The 26,147-nt window shown below is 30.9% G+C and overlaps 1 protein-coding gene across 2 annotated transcripts in view; it reads left to right on the top strand.

Annotated features, from left to right (window-relative positions):
• The window catches only part of CTNNA3 (catenin alpha 3), a 1,378,877-nt gene that overhangs the window by 1,244,709 nt on the left and 108,021 nt on the right, over positions 1–26,147 (top strand). For both annotated transcript variants that reach the window (XM_006915590.2, XM_006915591.2), the window contains exon 15: positions 16,282–16,463. In XM_006915590.2, coding sequence (XP_006915652.1) covers positions 16,282–16,463 — 182 coding nt within the window. The remainder of the gene's footprint in view (positions 1–16,281; positions 16,464–26,147) is intronic.

Raw genomic sequence — 26,147 nt, forward strand, 5'->3', positions numbered from 1 at the left:
TTGCTGTGATCCAAGTGATTGGATGGCAAATGATTAAGTTATACCAACAGACACCAATTCTCAGTTTCTTACATGGAAAATTCATGCTGAGACTAAAATGACCTGCTCAAAGTAGGCCAGCAGGTTAATGAGTTATTTACCTCTGTGCTTTCTCCATCATGTCACATTTTCCCTCCTGTCCATCTGCCCCTACCACATTTATTTTCTCAAATGATTTATTTCTCATTAACATTATCTTTTTGTTAATGATACTGAATAAAAATACAGCCTTAAAGTTTTGAAATAAAGATCTCATTTCATTCTTGTTTGGCAAATCTTTTTAAACTCATTGTTTGTATGCTCTTTTGAAATAGTATAAGGCTCAATCTTCGAAGGACGAACTAGTTTGAAGGGATTTTTTTGTTAGTTCTTCCATTCTTGATTTTTCACATACGGCCTCACTTTGTAAATTCTTATGAATGACATCTTTCTGGTGCTTTATCACTTCCTGCTAAAAGAATACCTGATGATTCTTATCTTGTCAGGAAAGTCCAGAAAGTCTTGGGGACCAGTTTCTAATTAGTGTCCCAGTGTTCTGTCCTCTAAGATCCCAAGGAAGTTTGATTGGATTCTTACACATTATATTAAATAAGTAAATACACGAAATTGATATGTGCCTAAGTAGGTAGATAATAAATACATAAAATTGAAATGTGCCTTTGAAATGAGCATTTTATAAATTGTCCCATTTTGTTTATTAAGTATAAGATTTTATCTCTAGGGAAACAGTTTATAATTTACTTGGAGATTTATTAAATTAATCTTTAGTTTAAGGAAGCTTAGAGAAAATAAAAATATGCAGTGTACATATATATAAAACATAGTCCACTCATCAAAATTTTTTCTAAAAATCATCTTTTTTCTTAATTCAAAAATTCTATTGAGAAAATTATATATTATTTAATATACCTATATATTATATTATTGATAAATATGTTTATTTTGGGAAACATCTACTTAATAAGTATGTGTGTGTGTTTTATAGGTAATCTAGAATTCTAAAAAGCATATTCAGTTTCTGGTAAATTTTAAAGCATCGCAGACTTCAAGATCTAAAATTAATTTCACTCTAATGGACGTTTCATTCTTGTGGGAATACTCTGATATTTCATAGTGTTTTATGTAACATTTGGATTGGGCACACTTTTGGAGCTTGTAAGGCTACATTTTGAAAATACATTTGGACTCTTTTGAGGATTCACTACCATTTCTAACATCAATTAATTATTGAAGAAGTGGGTGCTTAGGGAACTAGAGTAGAAAAATCCTTTTTTCTGAGACTTGGTCGTCTACAGTTATATAGGACACTGCAATGTCCACAGAGGTGCCAGGGTGGCCAGTAATGGATATTAAAATAGTTTCCACAGTATAGAGGGTGAGCAATAACTAGGGTGGAATAATGAGCCAGATTTTAGATGTCTCTTTATTAAGACCATATTATTCTGCATCTGCCTGACATTTTTAATCGCTAACATTTTGTCTAATGTTTTCCTATGTTAGCTGGCATAGATAGTTAAAAATTGTATTTGTTCATGCAAGCAAGATGTTAGGTATGAAGTATGTGGAGGCCCTCTGCCACTCAACTGAAACCAAGGGTATGGTGGCAGTGGTAATTAAGAAAAAATACACAAGGGACAAGTAAATTTAGGAAAGAGTAGCACAGGTTGGTTTGTCCCGCTGCCTTACTCTTGTAGAGAAATTGTTATCCATCATCTTAAATAAGTACATATACAAATAAGTATATAAGTAGATAGATAGATAGATAATAAATGCATAAAATTAAAATGTGCCTTTGAAACTGAATTTTATAAATTGTCTCATTTTATTTTTTAATTATAAGGTTGTTCCTCTTACCAGGAACACTCTAGACTACATCCTATTTTATTGTGATATGAAACCCATTTAAGCATCCTAAATCACAAGTTGCTTGTCATTTAATGATGGCATTCTTGCTTTAAAATGTGATGAAGATTTTCTTTAAGAAATGATGTTATCCTAAACTACATAGACGTTTACCGCTTCTCAGTTTATAAGTAAACATTTCTATTCACTTTGGTTAGCACTTTAATCTTAAGATAATGATTTCTTATTTATTTTTGACCTCATTTATTTGGACTTCATTAAAAAGATCTTTAGCAAATAGGAAAACATACTTTAATAGTTTCAGAATTTCTTTACAAAAGAGGACTTTTTCTTCAGGAAAAAAAGCTTCACAGAGATGGATAATGAAGCTCTGATTAGTGAATAGATATCAGCCAGTACTTAAAAAGTTTGCTTAAACAATAAACATATTTTCTTGTGGGAGAACACATGGTAGAGAAAGAAGCAAAGTAAGAAAATGGGACTAAAAGAAAGGTGACCACTAAGAAATAAATCATCATATGCTTACTGAAGTACGTTTGAAGATTGAGATGTATATTTTTCATTGGTTTAACTTTTATTCTGAATTGATTTTAGAATTATAGAAAAGTTAAAATTATAGTACAGAGAGTTCCCATATACCCTTCACCCAGTTTCTCCTAATGTTGACTTCTTGCATAACTAAGGTCTATTTGTGAAAACTAAGAAACGAACATTGGTATTATACTGCTAACTAAATTATAGACTTCGCTGGTTTTTCTATTAATGTTCTTTTTGTTTTAAGATTAAAGCCAGGATCCAACATTGTACTTAATTGTCCCATCCTCTAGTCTCCTGTAGATTATGACAGTTAACTTCCCTTGGCTTTCATAACCTTGATATTTTAAAGTATACAGATAAGGTATTTTATAGAATGACTTTCAATTTGGATTTGTCTGATGGTTTCTTTTGTTTATTTTAAGGTTATCTATTTTAAGAGGGAATACCACAGAATCCATGTGTCCTCGGTCCATCAAATCCAGAAGTACATGATGTTAATAGGTCACAATTCTGGCGATGTTGACCTTTATCACTTGGTTAAAGTGTTAGTTGTAGTTGCTGCTTTCTCCATTGTAAAATTACTGTTATTTTTTTTTTCTTTGTAACTAATAAATATCTTAGGAGAAATGCTTTAAGACTATTTAAATATTATTTCTTCTCAAATGTTTATCTACTAATATTAATATTCATCACTGAATCTTGCCACAATTATTATGGTGGTATTTGCCTAACAGTAACTTTCTGTGTCCTTTATTTCTTCTGCACTTATTAATTAGAAATATGAGGAAGTGTTGTCCCTTTTCACACTTTATTTATTTATTCAGTCATTTATTCTATCACTATGGACTCCTGGGTATCCATTGTATTCTATGGATTTTAACTATTTTGTTAACAAAATTGTTCCATCTTTGGTATTGGAAGATTTTAGAGTTTGGCTCCTGCTTTGTTTTAACTTGTTCTCCCTGTTCTTTTTTGAATACTTGCTTACTTTTCGCATCATACAATATCCAAGCTCAACCAGTTTTCCAATTTCTTATCTAAATTTGCCTTTCCAATGTTCAATGACATCTGCCCAAGACAAGCAAGCATTAGAAAGCATTTCTTTCAGTGGGTATATTACTCTCCCTAGATGGCAGGTTAGTTGATTGCCTTGTGACTTCTGAACAAGATGGCCTTAATGTTCTCCTCAGCTTGACTAAACTTTAGACTGGTTTCTTCCTATTAGTCACTGACTTCCTTTTAGTGAAGAGCATTAACTTTAGAAAACTTGCAATTATAAATTCTTTCTCTGCCTCTTTGAGACTCCAATATTCTTTCAGCTTCTTGCCAGGTTTGCAACTCAGTTTATTTTTCTAAGGACTTGGGAGTAACCCCTCTGAAATGTGATAAAAAGATAGTAGTACCTCTATCTAATAGCCTCTTCTGGAAAGTAGGCTTCTAACTTTAATAAGCATTATTAGCAAACACAGATGGCCTAATCACATTGAACAACCTCCTTCTTCATGTCCTTTGGTACTTTTCTACTAGCATACCCCAGTGTTTAAAAACTCTCCCACTTTTTGTTTCAGTATAATTGAGTTCAATCTCTCTCTCTTACTGCAATCATCTTAAATAAAATTTTCTTTGCATGTTTAACTTATCCAGAGCAATTTTTGATTGACACATCTGATAGGTTAAAAGAAAAAGTCATGGTTTTCTGACATTTGTTGTCGTTTTCAATGTGAGAGCAATGGTTTCTCCAGTTTTCTACATCCTCAGATGAAAATCAGATAGATTATAATTTTAAATTATTTCTATTCCTAATTTGTAAAATTCCCATGTTACTTTTAAACATTTTCACTTTTTTCCATATATAAATTAGGTATATGAATAATTTTTAAAGAGTTTAAATATGGTCAGGTCACCACTGTAGGATGAGTAGGGAATAGCCATACAAAGTTAGTCTCAAGTGACAGTAGTAGATCAGTGAGGGCAGAAATGTAGAGCAGAAAAGTGGCCTATGGAGATATTAGATCTCAGAATTTACAGAGCTCTTATGGAAGGTATTTGAAATTCTTAATGTATGATAAGTAGTTGACTCTTTTTTTTTTAAATTTTAATATGTGAAAACTTCAACTGTGGGACTTAGATCACAAATGAACAGAAACATGGATCATTATCCAGTAATATAGTCATGAAAAAAAATATATATATGTGGATTTTCCAAATTTGTTTTTATTTTTTTGAATATCTAGCAAGTGGTAAATTGGTTATATGTTATACGAAAATATAATTACATATAATTGTTCACTTTTCTTTGGGGATTACATAAGCTATATTCAACTGATAATCTAATGAGAATAACTTTTTAAAAAATATTCTTTGCTATGTATTGGTGATGACATGCATTTTCAGCATATTTATATAGAATGTTAATCATGGTACTTTTTTTAATCATAATAATATAAGTATATATGCATAATATGTGGACAAAATGTTATAAATTTTTGCAATTTTATACCATATTTCTCAAATTATTTTGTCAAGAAAAGTGTTATTAGAACAAAGTGTTCAAAATCTCATAAAGTAGTAAGAGGAAAATCTGTTAATTATATTTGTATTCAGTTAACATTAATATATATATTTTATAAAATTGTATTCATTAGAAAAGTATAATTAAAAAGAAACTATAAAAATAAATGACAGAGACCTATTTTAGGTATACTATTTTAGGTACACTATTCATATACCTTGTCAAGATTTTATCTTTAACAAAATATTTTAATTAATTATAAAAGAACATTAAATATCACAACATCAAAGATATATAAAAACCATATTTAGTAAAATACTTCACTTCCTGTAACTCCTATAGAACAAGTTATTTTAGACTAAAATATATATTTTTAAACTTAAAAAATATTGTCTATTGGAATTGGTTTGTAAATTGTATTTTAAGCATCCTAACTTACCAACCAAAGTGTTCTAAATATAATTTGATATTTTCTGCATAGGGAAATATTAAACTCCTTGAGAGCATGAATGGTGCCATATAACTCCACTATCAGTAGAAAATCAGTAAATGCTGGGTGATGATGTTGTAGATGATCATTGTCAGTATTATGACCAAACATAATTGTACTATGCTGTAATACAAAAATATGATGAAGATGTCCTGATATGAACAGGAGAGCTTGTTCATAAATTGAAAGACCCTCAATTAGCTGAGCTTTCTGTCTCCTCTTTGATAGATAGTCTTTTCCTTTCTGGGGGTCAGACCACTATACCTCCTGTCTACTTCCAATTTTCATTATACTGGGGCATGGAATTCAGGTAACCAAACTTACTTAAATTGTGTGCAAAGTGAAGGTTACTAGGCTCTGAGTTACATTGTAAAGGCACTCTTGTGAATAAAATGAGTTTCTAGAGCTTGTTTGAGTTTCTCACAGCCTTTGTAATATTTACTTATTGAATTTTCCTTTGCGACGTGTAGTTATATAGTTTCAAAACAGGAGGATTTCTATCTTGTCAGTCTTGGCAGCATCAACAAACAAAAGTATTTCAACAACCTGGAATAATAACCTAAAGAAACACAATGGAATTGAATTTAAATTAGTCTAAATCTTTGCAACATTTAGATTTAAAATGTGTGTGTATGTGTGTGTGTGCATTTAGATCAAAGTACTCACATAAGATAGTCTATTTTAGAAGACAAATTATAATACCCACTTGGTTTGGTGAGAAAAGAACCAGAGGAAATATTTTAAAGGTTTGATGTTAACACTATAACTAAAATATATATTGTAAGAAATATATGAGCATGTTAGAGTCACATTTGTCAAAAGGATTGGGATACTCACGTCAGTTTTTATTTTTTAAATTTTATTTTATTATTAGTTTCAAATATACAGTACATTGGTTAGACATTTACGTAGTATATGAAACAATTCCCCTGATTACTCTTTCTCTCCTCTGGCTCTATTGAGGCTCTGCAGATCACCACCATTGAATTAAGAAACTTTTTTTTTAGAAGAAGACTTATACTATAGCCACATTTATTTAAATTTCAATTATTATAATACACACTAAGATCTTGAATGAAGTTGTTTCCTATGACTCTTCAGCCATACTTATTTCTTATGCAAGGATTACTTTTGTAGGTCGCAAATCTCATTCACTGTTTTGGTTTTTACTGGTAAAATTTTTACGGACAACTTTATCTCTTAGTCACATAGAACCCAGGATTGGGCCTTCATGTATGTAAAAGAAGAAGCTGAGCAACAATGGTCAGGAGTTTTACAGATGGAATAGTATTGTGTGATAAGAGAATAGACTATATGGTCTATAAAATCCCTGATACCTCCACAGAACAAAAACATAGAAAATATTATTTGTTTTCCAATTATTTTTTATTTTAAGATGTTAAATCCACAGAGAATTTTAAATATTAGTTCAATGTATATCCATATTCCAAGGACCTAGATATAGGAGTTTTAACATAATGCCAGATCGGTATTTACTTTTTTTTCTGAAGAATTTCAGAGTTATTTGCAACATCATAACATTTTATACCTAAATATTTCAGCAAGCATCTCCTAAAATAATATACAGTCTCTTATATAACCATAATATTGTCATCACACTGAAGAAATTTAATAGTTGCTTACTAATTTTGCCTAATACCCAGTCTATATTAAAATTTTTCCACTTGTCTCCCAAATGTGTTTTAAAGTCTTTATTTTTTTTCTTAGAACTTGGACACATATTGAGTTCACAAATAATATATGACTATTTTTTTCAAGACTTAAATTAACTCCAGTTCTATAAACTATATTGCAAATGAACCATAACAATAGGTATGATATAAAAGAAAAATAAATTGAAAAAGATCTTTTTTATTTATAGGAGACATGCATATGTCCCCTGAAGGTTTCATTTTCATGGTTGTGAAATGTTAATATTAATATCTACCTTAGGATATTATTATTTAAAAGAGGTAATTTTTTGAAAGTGTTTAATGAAATGTATGGCATATGTGAAGCATGAACAAATGTTAATTACCATTATTATTACTGTTGGAACATAGATAATCAAGTAAGCTTGATGATTTAATAGCTAATTCTGTGTTTAGACCCAGACCCTGAAGCCTATAAAGTTTTATTATGAGATAGTTTTACATCTGATAGGGATCTGTGAGTATAACCCATGGAGTTTTAAGAGTGTTATTTTTTGACAAAACTCAGAGCCTTTTAAAGGTAATATACTTGTAAATTTTATTTAAGAAACTATGCATAGAAATGTAGAAATGTATATCGCTCCTTAAAGCAAAGTCCAATTCCAGTCCAGTTCCTAAATATATTTAAAATATTATGAAACCTTTTTAATAAATTCTCTGTAATATATTTGAATTCGCAACTTAATATGTTTAAAATAACAATGCACAAACCATTTTTGTGAATTTGTTCTCCAAATCTTAATTAAGTTAAACGTTGCTGCAGCACTTCAAGTTTTCTAAATCTCCAGCAAAATGTTCTACTATATATATTTTTGATATATTAAAAACATTATTTTCTAAATGCCTTTGGGCTTATAAAAAATACATAAATGCTTCTATTAAATTTGATTAACACCATAGGTAAAAACAAAAATTCCCCTTTTAGAAATATTTATTCAGTATACATACACCACGCTTTTGATTTTGAATGTTGAGTTCTAGTTACTCACCCACATGAATAATAATAATTGATTAGGAATTTTCTAATATAAAATTTTTAAAATGTAATTGTGGCTTATTTACCAGTAAAATTCTATTTCTTTGTTCCATCCAGGTTTATAGATAGGGAAAATAAAAGAGTTATATGATTTACTGAAGAATAAAATTTCCATGGAAAAAGTTATAGTTAAATAAAGCATAACAATTTTGTAAGAAGAGAGATCTAGTAATAGTGACACATGGATTTAAGTACCAAATTCTGCCACTAATCAACTTGATTAGTAATTTTGTCCCCTGGGACTCAGTTTCCTTACCTGAAAAATAGTATTCTAGAGATTCTAAGAATAAAATGATTACAACGACTTTATGTTTCTGTATGATTTATTGTTTATGAAATGTATTTACTCCAAATTTTTTACTTAGTTTCTTCCTAAGCTCCATGATGTAGCTAAGAGGATATTTTTAGCTGTCCTTTCCTAAAACATTGTGAAAAGTCTTGGAGGCCAGGCTAAGGAATTTATATACATTAACCATAAGTACCATTTACTAAATCCCTAATATATTCTAGGTATCATTATTACAGACATAACTCTAATTGTGAGAAAACCCCTAATAAGTTTTATGATCTTTTAACATGATAAAATGGGGGGTTCAGATGGTTAAGCTACTTGTTACAAAGCTAGTACTTAGCAGAATTGGAGTTTGAATAAAAGTCTGTATGACAAAAATTTTTACATTTTTCCTATTATACTAATTTTTTCTTTTTTATGTTTTTTAAGAGGTAATGAAAATCATTGAAACTGTTTAAGTAGATAAGTAATGTAATTATATGAATATTTTAAGTAGTAGTAATGAAATTTAAAAGTAGATAAAAAGATGAGATCATTTGTGTTGTTAATATAGTCTTAGAGGAATATTGAGGATCCAAGTTTGAAAGTAAACAAGGAAAATTCATTAGAGAAATTAATTTCTACCTTGTAGAGGTTAAAGCCTAGAAATTATGTAAATGTAGGTGACAAAGAAAATGTAAAATAAATGCTATATAATTTTATCTCACAAGCCTATTCTTTATCTGACTATTTTTGTTGACAATTGTAAACAAACATCAATTATCTGTATGTCCCTATTTTCAGAAAACATATTCTGCAGGAAAGAAACAAACAAAAAACACAAATAAACATATAGTTAGATAGGTAGATGGTAGTTACCACTGTTATTCTGAAAAGCGATTCTGTTTTCAAAGATCTTTCCTCTAGTAAATGAGATAAAATATTCACATTCAGAAATAATTAGTCTAATAGAGAGAATAACATGAACATCTTGAGGGAAGAACTGAAAACATGTTCAGAATTTAAAAAAAAATAATTACATGCAGCTGGAGAAGAAAGGGGGATGTATTATATGAATTTGGCTTGGAAATGTGATTAAATTTGAATCAACAAGGATGGGGAAGGGGAAAAAGTTGAACAAAGTAATTAATGAGCAATATTTCAAGATATTTACCTGCAAGAGCAAATAGCTTAATTTAATTTGAGGGTACAATGCATGGAATTTAAGTAAAAAGAAATAATGTTGTAAGGCTGGTAGAAGCAAAGGTCATGGTGGTCCCTGTGACTGAGTAATTCTACTACTAGATAACTATTTGAGAAAAATGCACCCATATCTTCACCAAAATAAAAGTACAAGAATATTCATTATTCATAATAGTCAAAAATGGAATACTTCTCAAAAATTCATTAACAGAAAAACTGATTAATAGATGGCATATACTTATTTGCACAATAGAATACTATGTGTCTAGAGCAAGAAGAATAAGCAGACTATAACTCCATTCAACAGCATAGACATATTTTAAATATATAAATGTTGAATATAAGCCAGGCACAAGACTATATATACTATAATTCCATTTTTATAAGGTTTAAAAATGAAAAATCTATAATTTTAGAAATCAATATAGTGATTGTTCTTGGGAGATAGTGACTAGACTAAGACATAGAAGGCTTTTGGGATGCTGGTCATCTTTTTGTTTCTTAGTTTAGGTGCTAGGTAAACGGATTTGCTCAGTATGTGAAGACAGTTCCAATTGTACATTTATGATTTGGGCAATTTTATATATGAATTTTCCACTTTAGGTAAATTTAATGGTAGTATTTGAGGAGTTGGTATTCTTTATTCAATAAGAAGATATGGAAAGTATTTTTTAGCTAAAGATCACACAATTCTACAAATTCAGATTGCATCAAGTGGTAGCAAGATGGATTGAAAACGAAATGGAAAATTAAGACCTTAATTTATACAGCAGTAATGGGAATACAAAGAAAAAGATGGATGTGATAAAAGTTTTAGAGATAAAATGGATAAAGTTTGTGCTTAACAGAATGGGATCGATAAAGAAAAGGGAAGAATTTTTTTTAAATGAAATTTCAGGACTGGATGGCAGGCAGTATTACTTAAAAACATAAAAATCAAGAAGATAAAGGATATAGCAAGTGTTGACAAACTATAGCCAGCAGGTCAAATCTGGCCTGCTAACTGTCTTTGTACAGCCCATGAGCTAAGAATGGTTTTTAGATTTTTAAATGGATGAAGAAAAAATTAGAATAGATGTAATCAGAATACTTGTGACATGAGAAAAATCATATAAAATTTAAGTTTCAGTGTTCATGTAAAGGTTTATTGGAATATAGCCATACTCATTTGTTTTCATAGTGTCTATGATGGCTCTAGCTTTACAACAGCAGCCGAGTTGAGTAATGTGATAGAGTGTTATGGTATGGCCAGCACAGCATAAATTATTTACTATCTTGCCCTTTACAGAAAAATTCTGCTAACCCTTGTTTTAGAGCTAAAACTGTAAATGACATGTATATATACACACTTGAAAATGCCTAATGGCTACTGGAGAATACAACTTCTGTTGTTTTTTTTTTAAAGGATAACTTTAGAATAGAATTCTAAGGATCACTGCATAGAGTGAAAAACTAAATCTGTTAGTGTAAGTAACAGCTGGCAATGAATATCACTTAAGAATGTAAAAAAAAAAATTATTCATATACATTTATTCATTTGATATCTAAAACTACCTGTGAGGTAAACATCGTCTCTAGTTTACAGATGAGGAAACTTAGATTCTAAAAGCAAAGTGACTATACTTTGGAAAATAATTATGTCTAAAGTTAAAAGGTGTTAAATACCATTAAGGAGAATGTGGATATTTTTGTATGTACTGTGGGAAATTTGCTAATGTTTGTTGGCATAGTGATAGAATAAAAACTCTACAGCAGAGTTTCTGGGTTTGCACCCTGGTCTACCATTTATTAACACTAATCTTTTATTATTATTAAGGTTTTGTTGACATATAATTTATATTAGTTTCAGGTATACATATATACCTTAGAAAAGGATCACCACAGTAAGTCTAGTAATCACCTGTCATCATACAAATTTATTATGTTATTGACTGTATTCTTTAGGCTTCCCCATGACTTATTTATTTTATAACTAGAAGTTTGTATCTCTTAATCTCCTTCATTGTTTGCCCATAACCCCCACCAACCATTATTTTGTTCTCTGTATTTAAGTCTCTTTTATTTTGTTTAATTGTATGTTTTTAAGATTCCTCATATGAGTAAAATCATATTTGTCTTTTTCTGAAATAATTTCACTTAACATAATACACTCTAGGTCTATCCATGTTGTCAAAAATCGCAAGATTTCATTCTTTTTATGGCTAAGTAATATTCCATTGTGCGTGTGTGCGTGTGTGTATCAGATCTTCTTTATCCATTCATCTCTCAATGACTACTTAGGTTATTTTCATATCTCAGCTATTGTAAATATATTGCAAAGAATGTAAGGGTGAATATAGCTTTTTGAATTAGTATTTTCATTTTCTTTGAATAAATATGCAGAAGTGAAATTGCTGGATCATATGGTAGTTCTATTTTTAATTCTTCGAGGAACCTTTGTGCTGTTCTCCATAGTAGCTCCACCAATTTACAATCCCACCAACAGTACACAAGGGTCCGTTTCCTCCACATCTTCTCCAACACTTGTCATTTGTTGTCTTTTAATAATAGCCACTCTGACCAGTGTGAGGTAATATCTCATTGCAGTTTTGATTTGCATTTCCCTAATGATTAATAATGTTAAGCATGTTTTCCTGAGTCTCTTGGCCATCTGTATCTCTTCTTTAGATAAATGTCTATTTAGATCTTCTGCCTATTTTTAAATTGGATTGTTAGTGTGTTTTTTGATGTTGAGTTATATGGGTTCTTTACATATTTTGGATAGTAATCCCTTAATGGATCCATCATTTGCAAATGTTGTCTCTCATTCACTAGGTTGCCTTTTTATTTTGTTGTTGATTCCTTTTTAGTTTGACAAACTCCCATTTGTTTATGTTTCTTTTTGTTGCCCTTGCCTGAGGAGACATATCTGAAATAATATTGCTAAACTGATGTCAAAAAATTTACTGCCTGTTTTCTCCTAGGAGTTTTATGGTTTCAGGTATTACATGTAAGTCTTTAATCCATTTTGAGTTTATTTTTATATATAGTGTAAGAAAGTGGCCCAGTTTCATATTTTGCATGTATCTGTCCAGTGTTCCTACTGTAATTTTTTGAAAAAGCTATCTTTTTCTCATTGCATATTCTTGCCTTCTTTGTCATAGATTAATTGATCATATAAGCCTGGGTTTATTGTTGAGTTCTCTATTCCACTGATCTGTGTGTGTGTGTGTGTCTCTCTCTTTTTTTTTTTTCCTCAGTATCATACTGTATTGATTACAATAGCTTTATAGTTTAGTTTGAAATCAGGGAGTGTAATACGTTCAACTTTGTTCTTTCTCAAAATTGCTTTGGCTATTTGGGGTCTTTTGTGGTTCTGTACAAATTTTAGGATATTTTTTTTTCTGTGAAAAATGCCATTGGTATTTTGATAAGGATTGCATTAAATCTGTAGATTATTTTGGATAGTATGGGCATTTTAACAATATTAATTCTACCAATCCATAAGCATGGTATATACTAAAACTATAATCTTAAGTAAATAACTTTTTGGAGACTCAGTTTTATAATTCATAAAATTAGGATAACAATATATTTACATCATAGGATTGATATGAAGATTGAAGTTTAAATATATGTAATGTGCCTGGAAGAGGGTCTGCTTATATAAATGTTATCTATTTTCATTGTCTTTGGCAATAGATTCCAAAATCAGCTGATACACAATATAATCTTGTTCAAATGGCAGTAACTCAAAAAGCCTTTGATAGCTATTTATATTAGAGTTCTACTTTATAGATTTGAACAGGAGCCGGGATGTATGGCCAGCTGTCAATAATGTTAGAGATTCCACTGAACTCACTCGCTTAAAGCTTTGTGCCTCAGTTTCTTTGCTTATCCTGCACAAAATAATCCAATAAGGAACATTCACCCAGGATTTTTAAATATCAAGTATTCTCTTACATCCTATTTTGAAATTTTCATATTGATTGAAGTTGATGGATAACATATAATAAACCATTCACAAGAACACTAAAAATCTTTAATAGAGGTTTCAGTCAGTAATTTAATGCTTTATTGTTTTTGTCCCTCCTGTAAGAAAGAGTGAGAATTCTCTAGAACTTTTAATTTTGTAAACTATTGCCCAACTTTTGGCTCTTATCTTGTCAGAAATAAACATTTGTCAATTGTGATTCACTATGTGAGTTGTTATTAAGGAAATCTAGTGCAATTGATGAGATTCCTGCCCATGACAGGGTCAGTCTCAATGTTATCCAATAATTGACCCTGTTGCCTGCATGGCAGGAGGATAGTAGTTACAATTATTGTTATTTTGTGTCTAGGGAAACTCAGACAGGAGGGTTAAGTGACTTCCTCAAGGTCCTATTGAAAATCAGTGGCATTGCAAGGAACAGAACTAGTAATACACTTAATCAGATCACCTCTTGAATACTTTTAACTTTTTTATGAGGATAACGAATAATTGTCCATGATATACCAGTGTACACTTCAAAATTATTTATTAGATCTAGAGTCATGGATTTATTATATCTGAAATAAAGACTGTAAAAAGAGGCCCGAACTGAATCTATCTACAGCTATTAGTGTTTGAAAGTTTAAACACTTTTTAATGAAAATGGAGAGAATGATAGTAACCAATGGTCAAGATGGAGAAAATTCATTTCTATTTTTGAGCTAGGTTAGTAGCTTATAATTTACTTAATGTGTTTGGATATTATTGATTTCAGGCATAAGTGAGCTGTGTCTTCATTTACATATGCCAGCAGCAGTAAAAGTTGCTTTTCTTTTAATTTATTACATAGGCAACATTTCTTGAGAAAGGAAACTACAGACTATTTTCAGAACCTAAGAGTTATCTGTATAGCTCATCAATTAAAAACCTAGTCTCATAGCTTAATTTAATTATTCAAATAAAATAAAATAATAACAGAAAAAAGCAAATTTTATGTGTTAGATATGTTAATATATTTCGATAGTAGAAATAGAATAGAACTAGATTGAATAGAAAACAGCTATCCTTTATTGAACCTTTACTATACATCAAACATTATGGTAAGGAATTTAAAGGAAACTTCAAATCAGAAAGCCTCATTGTTTATTTTCTTTAGTAGGTTAGAACTGAAGCATGGATAATCCTGAGATTTTTTTTTATGGGTACCAAGTTGTTTTAGACCCTAAGTTAGGCTTATAATAAATAACAGATACTTGATATTGTTTCTTTTATTATAGTTTTGTAGTTGGATTTTTTATTGACCATTCTTATAATTCTTTTATTCATATATTTAAGTTTTTTTTTGGTATTATACACTTTTGATTCAATAAAGTGTATTTTTAATATTCTGAACCCAGTGTCCAGAATATTTCAAAGCTTTTTGAGGGGATTTTTTCTTATTTTCTCATATATAGGTGTCCTGGAGACTAACATCTGGAAATACATAGGCATTATAGGTATCACATATTCCATGTGAATAAGCATTAAGTAAATTCAGCTTACAAGATTTATTCTTTTTAAACAATCCCTCTCAGGCCTATGTATTCCTTATACTATTAGAATATGTATGAGTTCCTTTTTGAGAATATGGTTGCAAAGACTGTTGTATGGTATTGTATGAAATTGTATGGTATTAATATTATCAAATCACTTTTCCTTCAAGGTGATTTATTATTATTATTATTATTATTATTATTATTACTAGTACTACTACTTGACAGAAAGTCATAGGTTCCAGGTGCTAAGGTTGTGAATATGGTAGTTTAGGAGTATGGATGGTTTTCTCCCATCCCTCGTTCTAAATTGCAAGTAGAAGATGCAAGTTGCATGCTGTTCAAAGTACAACATATCTAAAGAATTGATACTATGTTAAAACATTAAGTTTGGTGTGCTTGGGAGAATAGCACCCCCAAAATCAGGATGCTAATTAGGGATGTTTATTTTAATAAACTCTGCCCATGACATTCTTAATCTTTTCCAAAAACAGTTGGTATATATGTACATATCTGAATGTGCTTATATGCATAAAATACAGATATGTCTGAATGATTATATGTATATATATGCTTATCTATATAGATATGACTTGTAAGTGTATACTTTTACTGTTTATCAATCTATAGTCAGTATTTATGTAAGGATGTGTATATCTGAAAATAAATACATGCATACATAAATAGTCTCATTTTAAGATAAATTTTGTTATACTTCTACCTTTTGAAGCATACTATTAGTACAACTAAATGAAGTATATACTTTTCTAACATATGTAATGCATTACATTAGGTTTAGATTAATTTAAAATTTAAATGTTAGAAATTTGAGAAGTCCAACATCTATATTAAGAAGTAGATTTAAATATGTCAGATACTAAATTATACATTGTTTTTCTTTTCTCAAATTTAACGTTGCTGTTCTGGAGCCAACAATTATAATTCAATAGATCTTTCATATTAAAATAAAACATGGAAAGTTTTGATTATATGACTTAAAAAAAGAAAGCTATGACATGTCTGTTTTTAAATGAAAATGAAAATAATTTATGAGCATTCTGTCATTACTAATTATTCCTAAAATGCTTTTTGACGTAGTGAAATAATTTTAAATCTAACTATCACGTGTTTTAGGCCAAGATGACTCAATTGCCTGAGGCAGAAAAGGAAAAGATTGCTGAGCAAGTTGCTGATTTCAAGAAAGTAAAGAGTAAGCTGGATGCTGAAATTGAAATATGGGATGATACAAGCAATGATATTATTGTTCTGGCCAAGAAGATGTGTATGATCATGATGGAGATGACAGATTTTACAAGGTAATTATGTGGAAAATGATCTGTAATATTTATAATGGTTAGAAACATTTGTCACATTAGCGAAACCTCAAGATTCTTTGAGTGGCAGGTGCTAAAAATCAAGTGATAAAAAAAAGTAAATAATATTAAATTAGAAAGTTGTAGATGTGTCATGCTAGAGGTTGTGGTAAATAAATATGGCAGAGTTTGTAATAAACTGCCAAGGAATAATTTTAGAAACCACTTTATACTCTCTTACCTTAGGAATCTTCTCTGTATATCATATTACACATTACTTTTACAAAGAAATTGTTAAGTTATGATCTCTTTGTGAACTATCTGAGTGATTGATTTCCATAGATACATAATTTTAAAGTGATTTATGTATCATAAAATTAGTGATATCTTTTGCTACTGAAAGAGCAACTAGATACATTTGAGTGCAACGACTTAATGGTATATTTGAAGGAATTATACATTGTGAGTATGTATGTGATAAAAAGAAATTTGCAGTAGAATTTAAGGAGATGAGAGACTTGAAATTACTAGAAAGGATATGTTGAAATAACCGACTGGGTTCAGACTGAAGGAAGGGAAATGAAGTTAGTAAGATGGAAGGATAAATATATGTCACCAACAAGTGGTGAGGATAAAAACTTCAGTGAAGTCTTTCCTGCTCTGCATCGGTCTCCCTCCCAAAGGAATTAATGTTCTACTGTTGGCATACTTTAAGTTGAGTTTGAAAAGGTTGTGCAGTGACTTTGAGGGTGTCATATCTGTAGCTAGGGTGTTAGAAGAGGATTCACAACTCCACAGAGTGATAACTCATTGGGAAATAAACACATCTATGTTTTGCAAAAGCTAAACAGCCCAACATTCTCACAATCTATAGGTGTCACTACCAAAGACATCCACAGAATAGAAATATTGTATGCTCAAACTGCAGTAAAAGTATAGTAGCAAAATTGAATTTTAGATTCTGATAATCTTTTGCACTTAAATTGAATCCAGATTCAGTTTAATTTCAGTTCATATAAACTGTGATAAAGATCCAATTGTTTTAAAATGAATGAAACCTTGTTCTCTACTTCTTTTTTGCTACCAATTCTGTTTCAAGTATTTTCTAAGACACTACAATGTTTTTCTGAGCGTTAAATTTAACAATTTTATATATAGGCTATTTCTCAGTTCCACCCATTTCACATTTCTTTCATTGCAGGTGTTTCAACTTTGTAATGGGGACTGTGAGAATGGTGGTTATTGCTGGTCCTGAAGTATTTATCAACAAGTAGTTGACCATTATAGTACACTCTGTCTCACATATAGATTTTAAATAGCTATGTAATTTTTTAATAATAAAAAGAAAAAATAGTAAATTATTTTTTCTAAAGAGTTACTCAATGCTCTGTTTTCTCATTTTCTTCAACTACTATTTTATTATTAATAAGAGGAATAATAATAGTAAACATTGATGAATGCTTACTATGTACTACACTATGATGACTATATATGTTTTCTCATTTTTATTCTCAAGAGAGTTTGTCATATTCTCTATTTTATTGTTTTAAAAAATAACAGATTTAAAGAGGTCAGATAAATTGCTCAAGGACACACAAATGAAATTACTTCCAATTGGAGTTGATCCATCTGCAGAATCTGGGTACCTACTCACTGTATTACAAGTTTTACCTTTGTGCTAAACACAGAACAAGACCTAGTCCATTCCCCAAGGGGAAAACAAATAGACATATTAGAAATAACAACAGTAATTGTGTAGTGCATTGTATTCTTCTAGCTGTGAATACATTAGAATTTCAAAAGAGAGATTATTACAGGGAAACAGAGTGGGCAGAAAACAAAAGGTATGAACAAATGAAGTTTGTATTCAACTGAAAATGAGATCTGGGATTGAATTGTGGAATGAGATAGTACAAATAAGAAAACTCACAAAGGTAGAGACCAGGAGGTGGGAAGGAGCCAGACTGATCTAAGAAAACTATATAAATACAGGAAGAAGTTAAGATGAACATGAAGAAAGCAATAGATTATAAAAGGCCTTAGAAAATATGCAAGTTTTTCTTTATTAATTTTTAAGTGAGATATAGAGAGCTATTCAAAATTTGTGATCAGGATGGTAGTGTTATAGATAGAAAAGATATATAAGAATGATATGCAGGAAAAATAACAGGCACCTTTACATGACACTACTAGCAGAGAGTCAAAACCCATGGGGTTCTAGTCACATAATTAGACAGACTTTGGAAATTCTAGTATAGGCTAATAGAAACTTGATAAATTTCTTAAAAATTACTGTGTCAGGAGCTAAAAAAAAAATTACTACAGTAAACTTGATGTAGCCATTTCTGAGCCTCGGTTCAATCTCCTTAGCACATCGGCCATTCAGTACTTCTAGCCTAAATTGGAGACATGAAATAGGTTTTACTCTGGTTGTCTGTGTTCAGTTACAAATAAAGCAAAGCATCTCTGTCACCACTGTGATACATTCATCTTAGGGCAGAAAATTCAGGCTTTAGTGTTTTAAATATGATTTCTCCTTGGTAAAGGGCCATCCATATAGTCACATAAGCTACGTTACATTATCACACTGGCCTGTGGCATCGTCTAATAACTCAGCATTTCTTTTCTTCAGTCTCTGGTATTTTCTAGAATCAGGCTTAAGGACTTAAGACTTGCTAGAGGAAAGCAAGTCTTTTTCCTTGCACTGATTAGTTTCCCAGGGAAGCATCTTCCAAAGTCCTGACTGGAAAGGAAGGGTTCTGGGAGCAGAGGTGTAGAGGGTAGAGTGTCTGGTAGACTCTACATTTAGTACTAAATATTCAAACATTTATTTAATATTCCACTTGTTAGTAAAAGGCATTCCCCCTTAAATAAGTGCGAAGACCTCCAACACAAAGACTATTTCACCCTCTTCAGAGGATAATATCCAGACTTTTCCTAGATGAAGAAGAGGAAGATGTTCAGTGATATGGAGTAAAGAAGGGGCTCAAACTGCCTCTTTCATTCTCTCCCTTTACCCCAAATTTCAGTCATGCATGGGTCTTTCTTTTTAAATCAGCTCGATTATTAGTTTTCTCACTGCTGTTTTGGACTCTGGCTTTTTTCAGGTTGACTATATTATTTACCTCTTATCTGCTTTCTAGTTTCCTAAAATTTCTTGCTGATGTCTCTTCTCTCATTCTGCTATCTCCATCCTTGTGGGTTTAATATTTAGAAGGAAAAACAAAATTATCTGTAGTTTTAGTGGGGTTTGGAGAAGGAGAAAAAACATAAACATGTGACAACCTGCCATCTTAACCTGGAAGCCCACTAAAATTTATAAAGATTAGGAAAGTTTTCTCTTTATGATATTTAGAGGTTAGATTACTTATTAATGTTTTCTTCATAAATTATGCCCCCCCCTTCCATTTCTCACCTCAGGTAAATTCTGTTCAAGTGGTTTCTTGAATATGAACTTAAACAGTTTCTGCATTTCATAGCTTATATAACATTTGAGAACATTAAATTCATTTCCCCCATCTAAACAGAAGACAGGCTCTGGGTAAAACTCTCTAGATATTTAATTATATTTTTTATTAGTACTTAGGATGCATTTTTTAAAAAGATGCTAGTAAATTATGGGGAAAATACAGAAACTTATAACTATTCCTAAAATAAGAAATGCAAACCATCATATACATCTTTGCCAAAAGTTATGATTTCTAAGAGTGTACCTACTTTAATGTTACTATTAATAAAATTTAAAAAATTGAAAATACCTGGGCAAAAGCAATACTCCTTTAAGCACTAATATTTTTATAAACTATCCAAAAATATACCAAGGTGTTGTACCTATTCTCATAAAATTTTATATTTTATCCCGTGTACTTAATATCATTCAGCAATTCTTTCTGTTTTTATATTTCTACAGTATCCCTAAGTATGTTCTCTGAATCTTGGCCAAATCACCTAGCTAAGCCCACCTAGCCTCAAAAAGACCAGTTTTTTAAGGTGTTTTGCCACTCTACCCACTTAAATATGTCATACTGTACTCAAAAGTTAACCTGAAGTATAAAGAAGGAGTATGTGGATCGAAAGGGGTTTGCTGTGAAGCACTGAGCTCCCAGCTTTCCTTATATCCAGGATATGCTACTTAAGTAATGATTGAGCAATGGGAGGTGATACTTTGAAGAGTGTCCAACTGAAAGGAAAAGAAAAGAATACTCATAAATGCTCATGCAGAAATAATGTTGCCTTCATCTGTAGATAAGGAGTCTTTAGATAAGACAACTGTAGAGTGCTGGCAGATAAGGAACTAGATTTGGAAGTTAGGGTGTATTTGTTCACTGTCACCTTTTGCATACATCCACTAGATATGGACTTGCATTGAGAACTTTTTGCCCTGCTTTTCTTTTCCAAGATATAATTCTGAGAGATGGAATAGAAAATGAACAGAGGGAAGGGTAAAAACTCACCTTGCCGCTGTTCAGTTAGGGCTTCAGAATTAAAGTCTTCCAGAAGTATTGTTAAAATGCATAAAAATTCATGTGTTCTCAGCTCCACATCCTTTTATTTGTTAAATATGGAATCACTTTGCATACGATTAGTTTTGCTTTTTGAGGTTAACCATTTATATTCTAATATAATGTGTTAACGACAATGGCAATTTAAATGTTTTAGCCCACACAGCCAAAAGAATAAAAAATATTGATATTTTAGTTTTTTCTTTTTAAAAAGTCTTAGGTCTTAATAAGGCTACTTGATAAGGCTACTGAATTCTGTTTCAGATTTATATTAAATTTACACAAAAATATCTAGCAAATGACTAAAAATTAAAATATGAGATATGTAGATCATTTAAGATTTTGAAAAAAACATTTCTGGCTTTTCAATTTAAACTTTAAGAAGGCATTCATTTTATAATTGAAATAAATACTATATCACTCTGCTAAACAATAATGGCTTATTTTTTTCTTCTTTTTAGGACAGTGTGTTAGAGTAATTATAAACTATTATTGCCTTTTCCATGAATATTCTCCCTGTAAAGAATAGGTTTGTTTTACTTTGTGGAGACTTGAATTCAATAATGCCAAGGAGAAATGCTTTAACATAAAGAAGAATGATTCTGTCTGCCAATTATTTTTATTTTAAAAATTTACATATATTCTGACCTGATAAGTAATTCACAACTATTCAGTTTATGTAACATCTTAGTAATTGTTTATTAAAATTAGCTGAGAGTGAAAATGTGATATTCGTACCTGAAATTGGCATTTCAATGTCTGGCTGTAGTGAATTGTTGAGAGATTCGGTGAAATGGCTGTGTCCGTTTCCGAGTAGCAAAACAATTCTGCATTGTGTGAATCTTCAGAGATTTCAGGCAGATAGAATTAAATTATACATCATCTTAGAGCACAGGAGACTAAACTGTTAGAAATGTGGGAATAAAAAGACCACCCAAATGAGAACATACAGAGGCTATTTTTTTTCAGTTTTACAGAGTTCAGAGTTTTCGGAGCAAAGAGTCAGCCAGCATCATTTGTTTTGGGCAGAGACTCACAGGCAGGCAGGGAAGAGAGAAAACTTCAAAATAAAAGAGTTTAGATGTGTGTCTCTGATTGGAGTTTGTTGACAGAGGGAAGATGCAGGAGGGCTAACTAGTAGCAGGGCATATCATGTGATTGGTTTCAGGAGCCTATTGTGCTTTCTCTGATTGTGACTGAATTTAAAACAGGGACGAATACAAATTGGTTGTCATTACCCAAATTCTGACCATTCTGGGCCAATTGTTGCAGAAGCTGTGATTTAGTTTCTTAATCTAGTTGCTGCAGAGGTTGTGGGTCAAAGTTCTATTGTCATTTAGTCTGGCTACTGTCCATTTGTATTTAGCCTCTCAGAAATTTAACTGATAATCTTTTCTTTGGGATGCTAATGGATAGATAATTGTATAAACAATATTAAATTAATTTTATATTAAAAACAAAATATTTATTTTTATAGGAAAAAAGCAATCTGTGATAATCTGCATCCTAAACCAATGATCCAATGAATTTGAAAGTAACTGGTTTTTTTAAAAAAAAAGCAGTGAGATTTTCCAACAGATCTTTGTGAATATAACTAATTTTATGTCTTATTCCTGCAATATTTCAAGAACCCTCAATTAGTGAAATTTGGAGTTTATTTGCTCTTCTACAGGACTTTTATGAATATATTCTAAAATAAAAGTTTTTTCCTTGTTTGTTATCTTAAATTTCCACTCTTCTGTCTAACTCTCTCACTTCCAAAAGTTTTAATTCCTAATCTTCAAACTCATCATGTTCTATTATCTCAGATCTTTTTATTTTTACCCCTGCCCCAATTTATTTAGCCATTTTGTTCTTCTTTTCTTTTCTTAAACAACCTAGACCACTTGGCCTATATTATAACTACTCTCACATGAAAATCTTAATCTCTTTGTCTCTTGTTACCAGATGGCATACGAAATCTCAACCCTAACTCAATTTAACCACTGCCATCTTCTTCCTTTGCTTGGGCTTAAGATTGTGAGTTTCACCCATTTTCTTTTGGTCAGGTGTGTGTTTACACCAGGAGATATTAGAGAGGGAGAGAGCCACAGAGAGATACTGGATTCTTATTACTCTGGTATGTAGTTGCCTAAATCCTTTTTAATTTAGGGTGGGGGTTCTCTGCCTAGATAAATCTTTTTCTTTAGGTCTTTGGGTTCTATTAAGTATTCTACCTTGATTACAGATATTTGCCACCAGCTTTCCCATCTTTCACTTGGCATAAGTATCTACCTTGAAGGCAATCTTTGATATTTACATTTTGTGACTACATTTCTTGATTGTGGATGGTAACTGATCTGTGTTCCTACTTTGATTGTCACAAATTCATTAACCAGGTCCTTTATTATTGGCCTCACCCACAGTGCACTAGTCCATCAGGTGCAACTATATAAATATTTATTATTATTATTGTAGTAATCATGACACTTAAAAAATGTGTCTGCCTTCCTTCGCTCATGTAATAGCAGTGAATTTTTTTTAGTGATTTTCCTTTCTTCACTAAAGATAATTTTCTGCTTTCAAATTTTTATATTTATTTTGTTGTTCTATTTTTACAAAAAAACATAAGATTTATATCACAAATGCTAATTCATAAAATTTTTATTGTATTTAAACATTTGGCCATCTATAAAAACAACAAAAATAAATATAAGAAAAAACTATCAAAATTCCATTATTAGGAAGGCTTGAATATGCAGAGTTTTGAATTTGTTATTCTTGGCAATTAAATGTTTTAGAAAGGAGAACTGAACCCCATTGTTTTTCCTAGGAAAATACCCTGAACCCCACCCCCCAAATTCTATCATTGTCTGAAAAAAAAACATTTCCTTATGTCCTATACAGAAAGGTAATACTTCAGAAGGGGTTCCATCAAATTTCTAGTCTAATAGAATTAATACTATGCAGAAAAAATATAAATAAAAGAGAAAGCAAATGATTTATAGGCAGTGAAACATTAAAAATATTCTTTGCCTTCTTTTTGTTGTTGTTTATCATAATTTACCTACATACGTAGGTAGTTTATTCAAAATTGTCTTAAGAATAATTTATTATAACTATTTGGGAACTACAAAATGTTTTTCAAGTTCATCAATGTATTGTGACCTTGGTGAAAAAAGATGAATTCACTTATGTAAGTTACTTCATGTAAGTTTTGACTTTTTTGGCTTAAATAGATACCAAAACTATCTAGAGAATTATTTTCAGGTAAATAGTTTGAAGGGAAAACAAAATGCAGTGATACAACGGCTAAGGGGATGTTAAGAGGAGTCAAATTTTCATTGAATTATTTGTTCAATCACGTACTCATTCATTTATATGTGCACTTAAAAATATTTAGTGAACACTTATTATACATTGGGTTCTGCTCTTCATATAAAAAGCAAAGTCTAGCATGATTATCTCGAGGTCCATCCATGTTGTCGCAAATAGCAGTATTTCATCTCTTCTTGTGGCTGAGTAACATTCCATTGTATATATGTACCACAGCTTCTTTAGCCAATCATCTATCATAGACTTTGGTTGCTTCCATGTCCTGGAGACTGTGAATAATGCTGCTATGAACATAGGTGTGCAAATACCTTTCCAGATGGGTTTTCAAGTTTTTGGGGTAAATACCCGGTAGAAGGATTGCTGGATCATACGGTAGATTAATTCTTAGTTTTTTGAAGAAACTCTATATTGTTTTCCATAGTGGCTGTACCAATTTGCAGTCCCACCAGCAGTGTATGAGGGTTCCTTTTTCTTTACATTTCCTCCAACATTTGTTATTACTTGTTCTGTTGATTATAGCTATTCTAACAGATGTGAGATGGTATCTCATTATGGTTTTGATTTGCATTTCCCTAATAGCTAGCGATGTTGAGCATCTTTTCAAATATTTGTTGGCCATTTGTATATCCTCTAGGGAGAAGTGTCTGTTCAGGTCCTCTGCCCATTTTTTGATTGAAATAAGCCAAACAGAAAAAGTTGAAAAACACAAGATATCACTTATATGTGGGATATAAACCTAAAAGCAACAAATGAACAGAACAAACAAACAGAGACTTATGGACATGGACTATAGACTAGTGGTTACCAGAGAGTAAGGAGTAGGGGAGGTGGGGGTAGGTAGACAGTTAAAGGGGGTCAAATGTAGGGGGAGGGCAAAGTGGGTAAAGTGGATCAAATATATGGTAGCTGAAGGAAACTGGACTTTGGGTGGTAAACACACAATAGAATATACAGATGTCAAATGATAATGTACACCTGAAAATTATATAATTATGTTAACCAATGTTACCCCAATAAATTTTTTAAAAAATTAAAAATTAAAAAAAATAATGTTGGTTATATGACTAATAGCTACATATGCCCATTTTTCAGATGTGGAATATAGGTTCACTAGTAAGTGATGAAGTAAAGATTTGAACCATTAAAAAATTAGATTTAATTTCTGCCCTCAAGGACTTGTAGAAATTAGAAGAATAAATGTAACAATTAGGAACCAAGGGGATGACCAGCTGTACCTTGAGAATTAGTAAAGACTTCAAAGATGGAGAACTATTTGATCACAGCCTTAAAGAATGAGTGGAAGTTTCCCATGTGAAGAGGGAGAAAAGCATCCTAGAGAGGAAATATTAAATGTACGGTGTGGTTAGAGGAAAGAAAAGCAGGAATTATCAGTGGCGTTGAGTTAGGAGCACACCATGAAGAGCTTGAGATTGGAACTCCAACTTACAAAAACTCGAAGATATGTCAAGTGTTTTATAATGGCTCTAATGTTTAGTACATAGAAAATAGGAGGAAATGATGATGCTATTTTTTTTTTACTATAATGTGTATTTAGAAATAAAAAGGTCAATTTAAGGACAATGAAGAGTTCAAATACAGATATTTTGGATTTCTGATAAATCATGCAAGTGAAAATATCTAATATTGTATTGAAAAGAGGAACTAGAGTTTAGATATTGGATGCAGATCCAAACTGGGGAATTATTCTCAGAGAGATAATTGTGAATGCTGTAAGAGTTAATGAGCTTCTCAAAGTAGGTATGTGAAAAAAGAATAAAACTTTTCTAGATATTAACATCTATTTAAAATTTTTGATATAATATCAAATATTCATTTAGTCTGCTTTTCTTTCATAAATTATTAAAAGGTT

Source organism: Pteropus alecto, unplaced genomic scaffold (genome assembly GCF_000325575.1).
Source record: "Pteropus alecto unplaced genomic scaffold, ASM32557v1 scaffold155, whole genome shotgun sequence".
In the NCBI taxonomy this organism is placed as follows: Eukaryota; Metazoa; Chordata; class Mammalia; order Chiroptera; family Pteropodidae; genus Pteropus; species Pteropus alecto.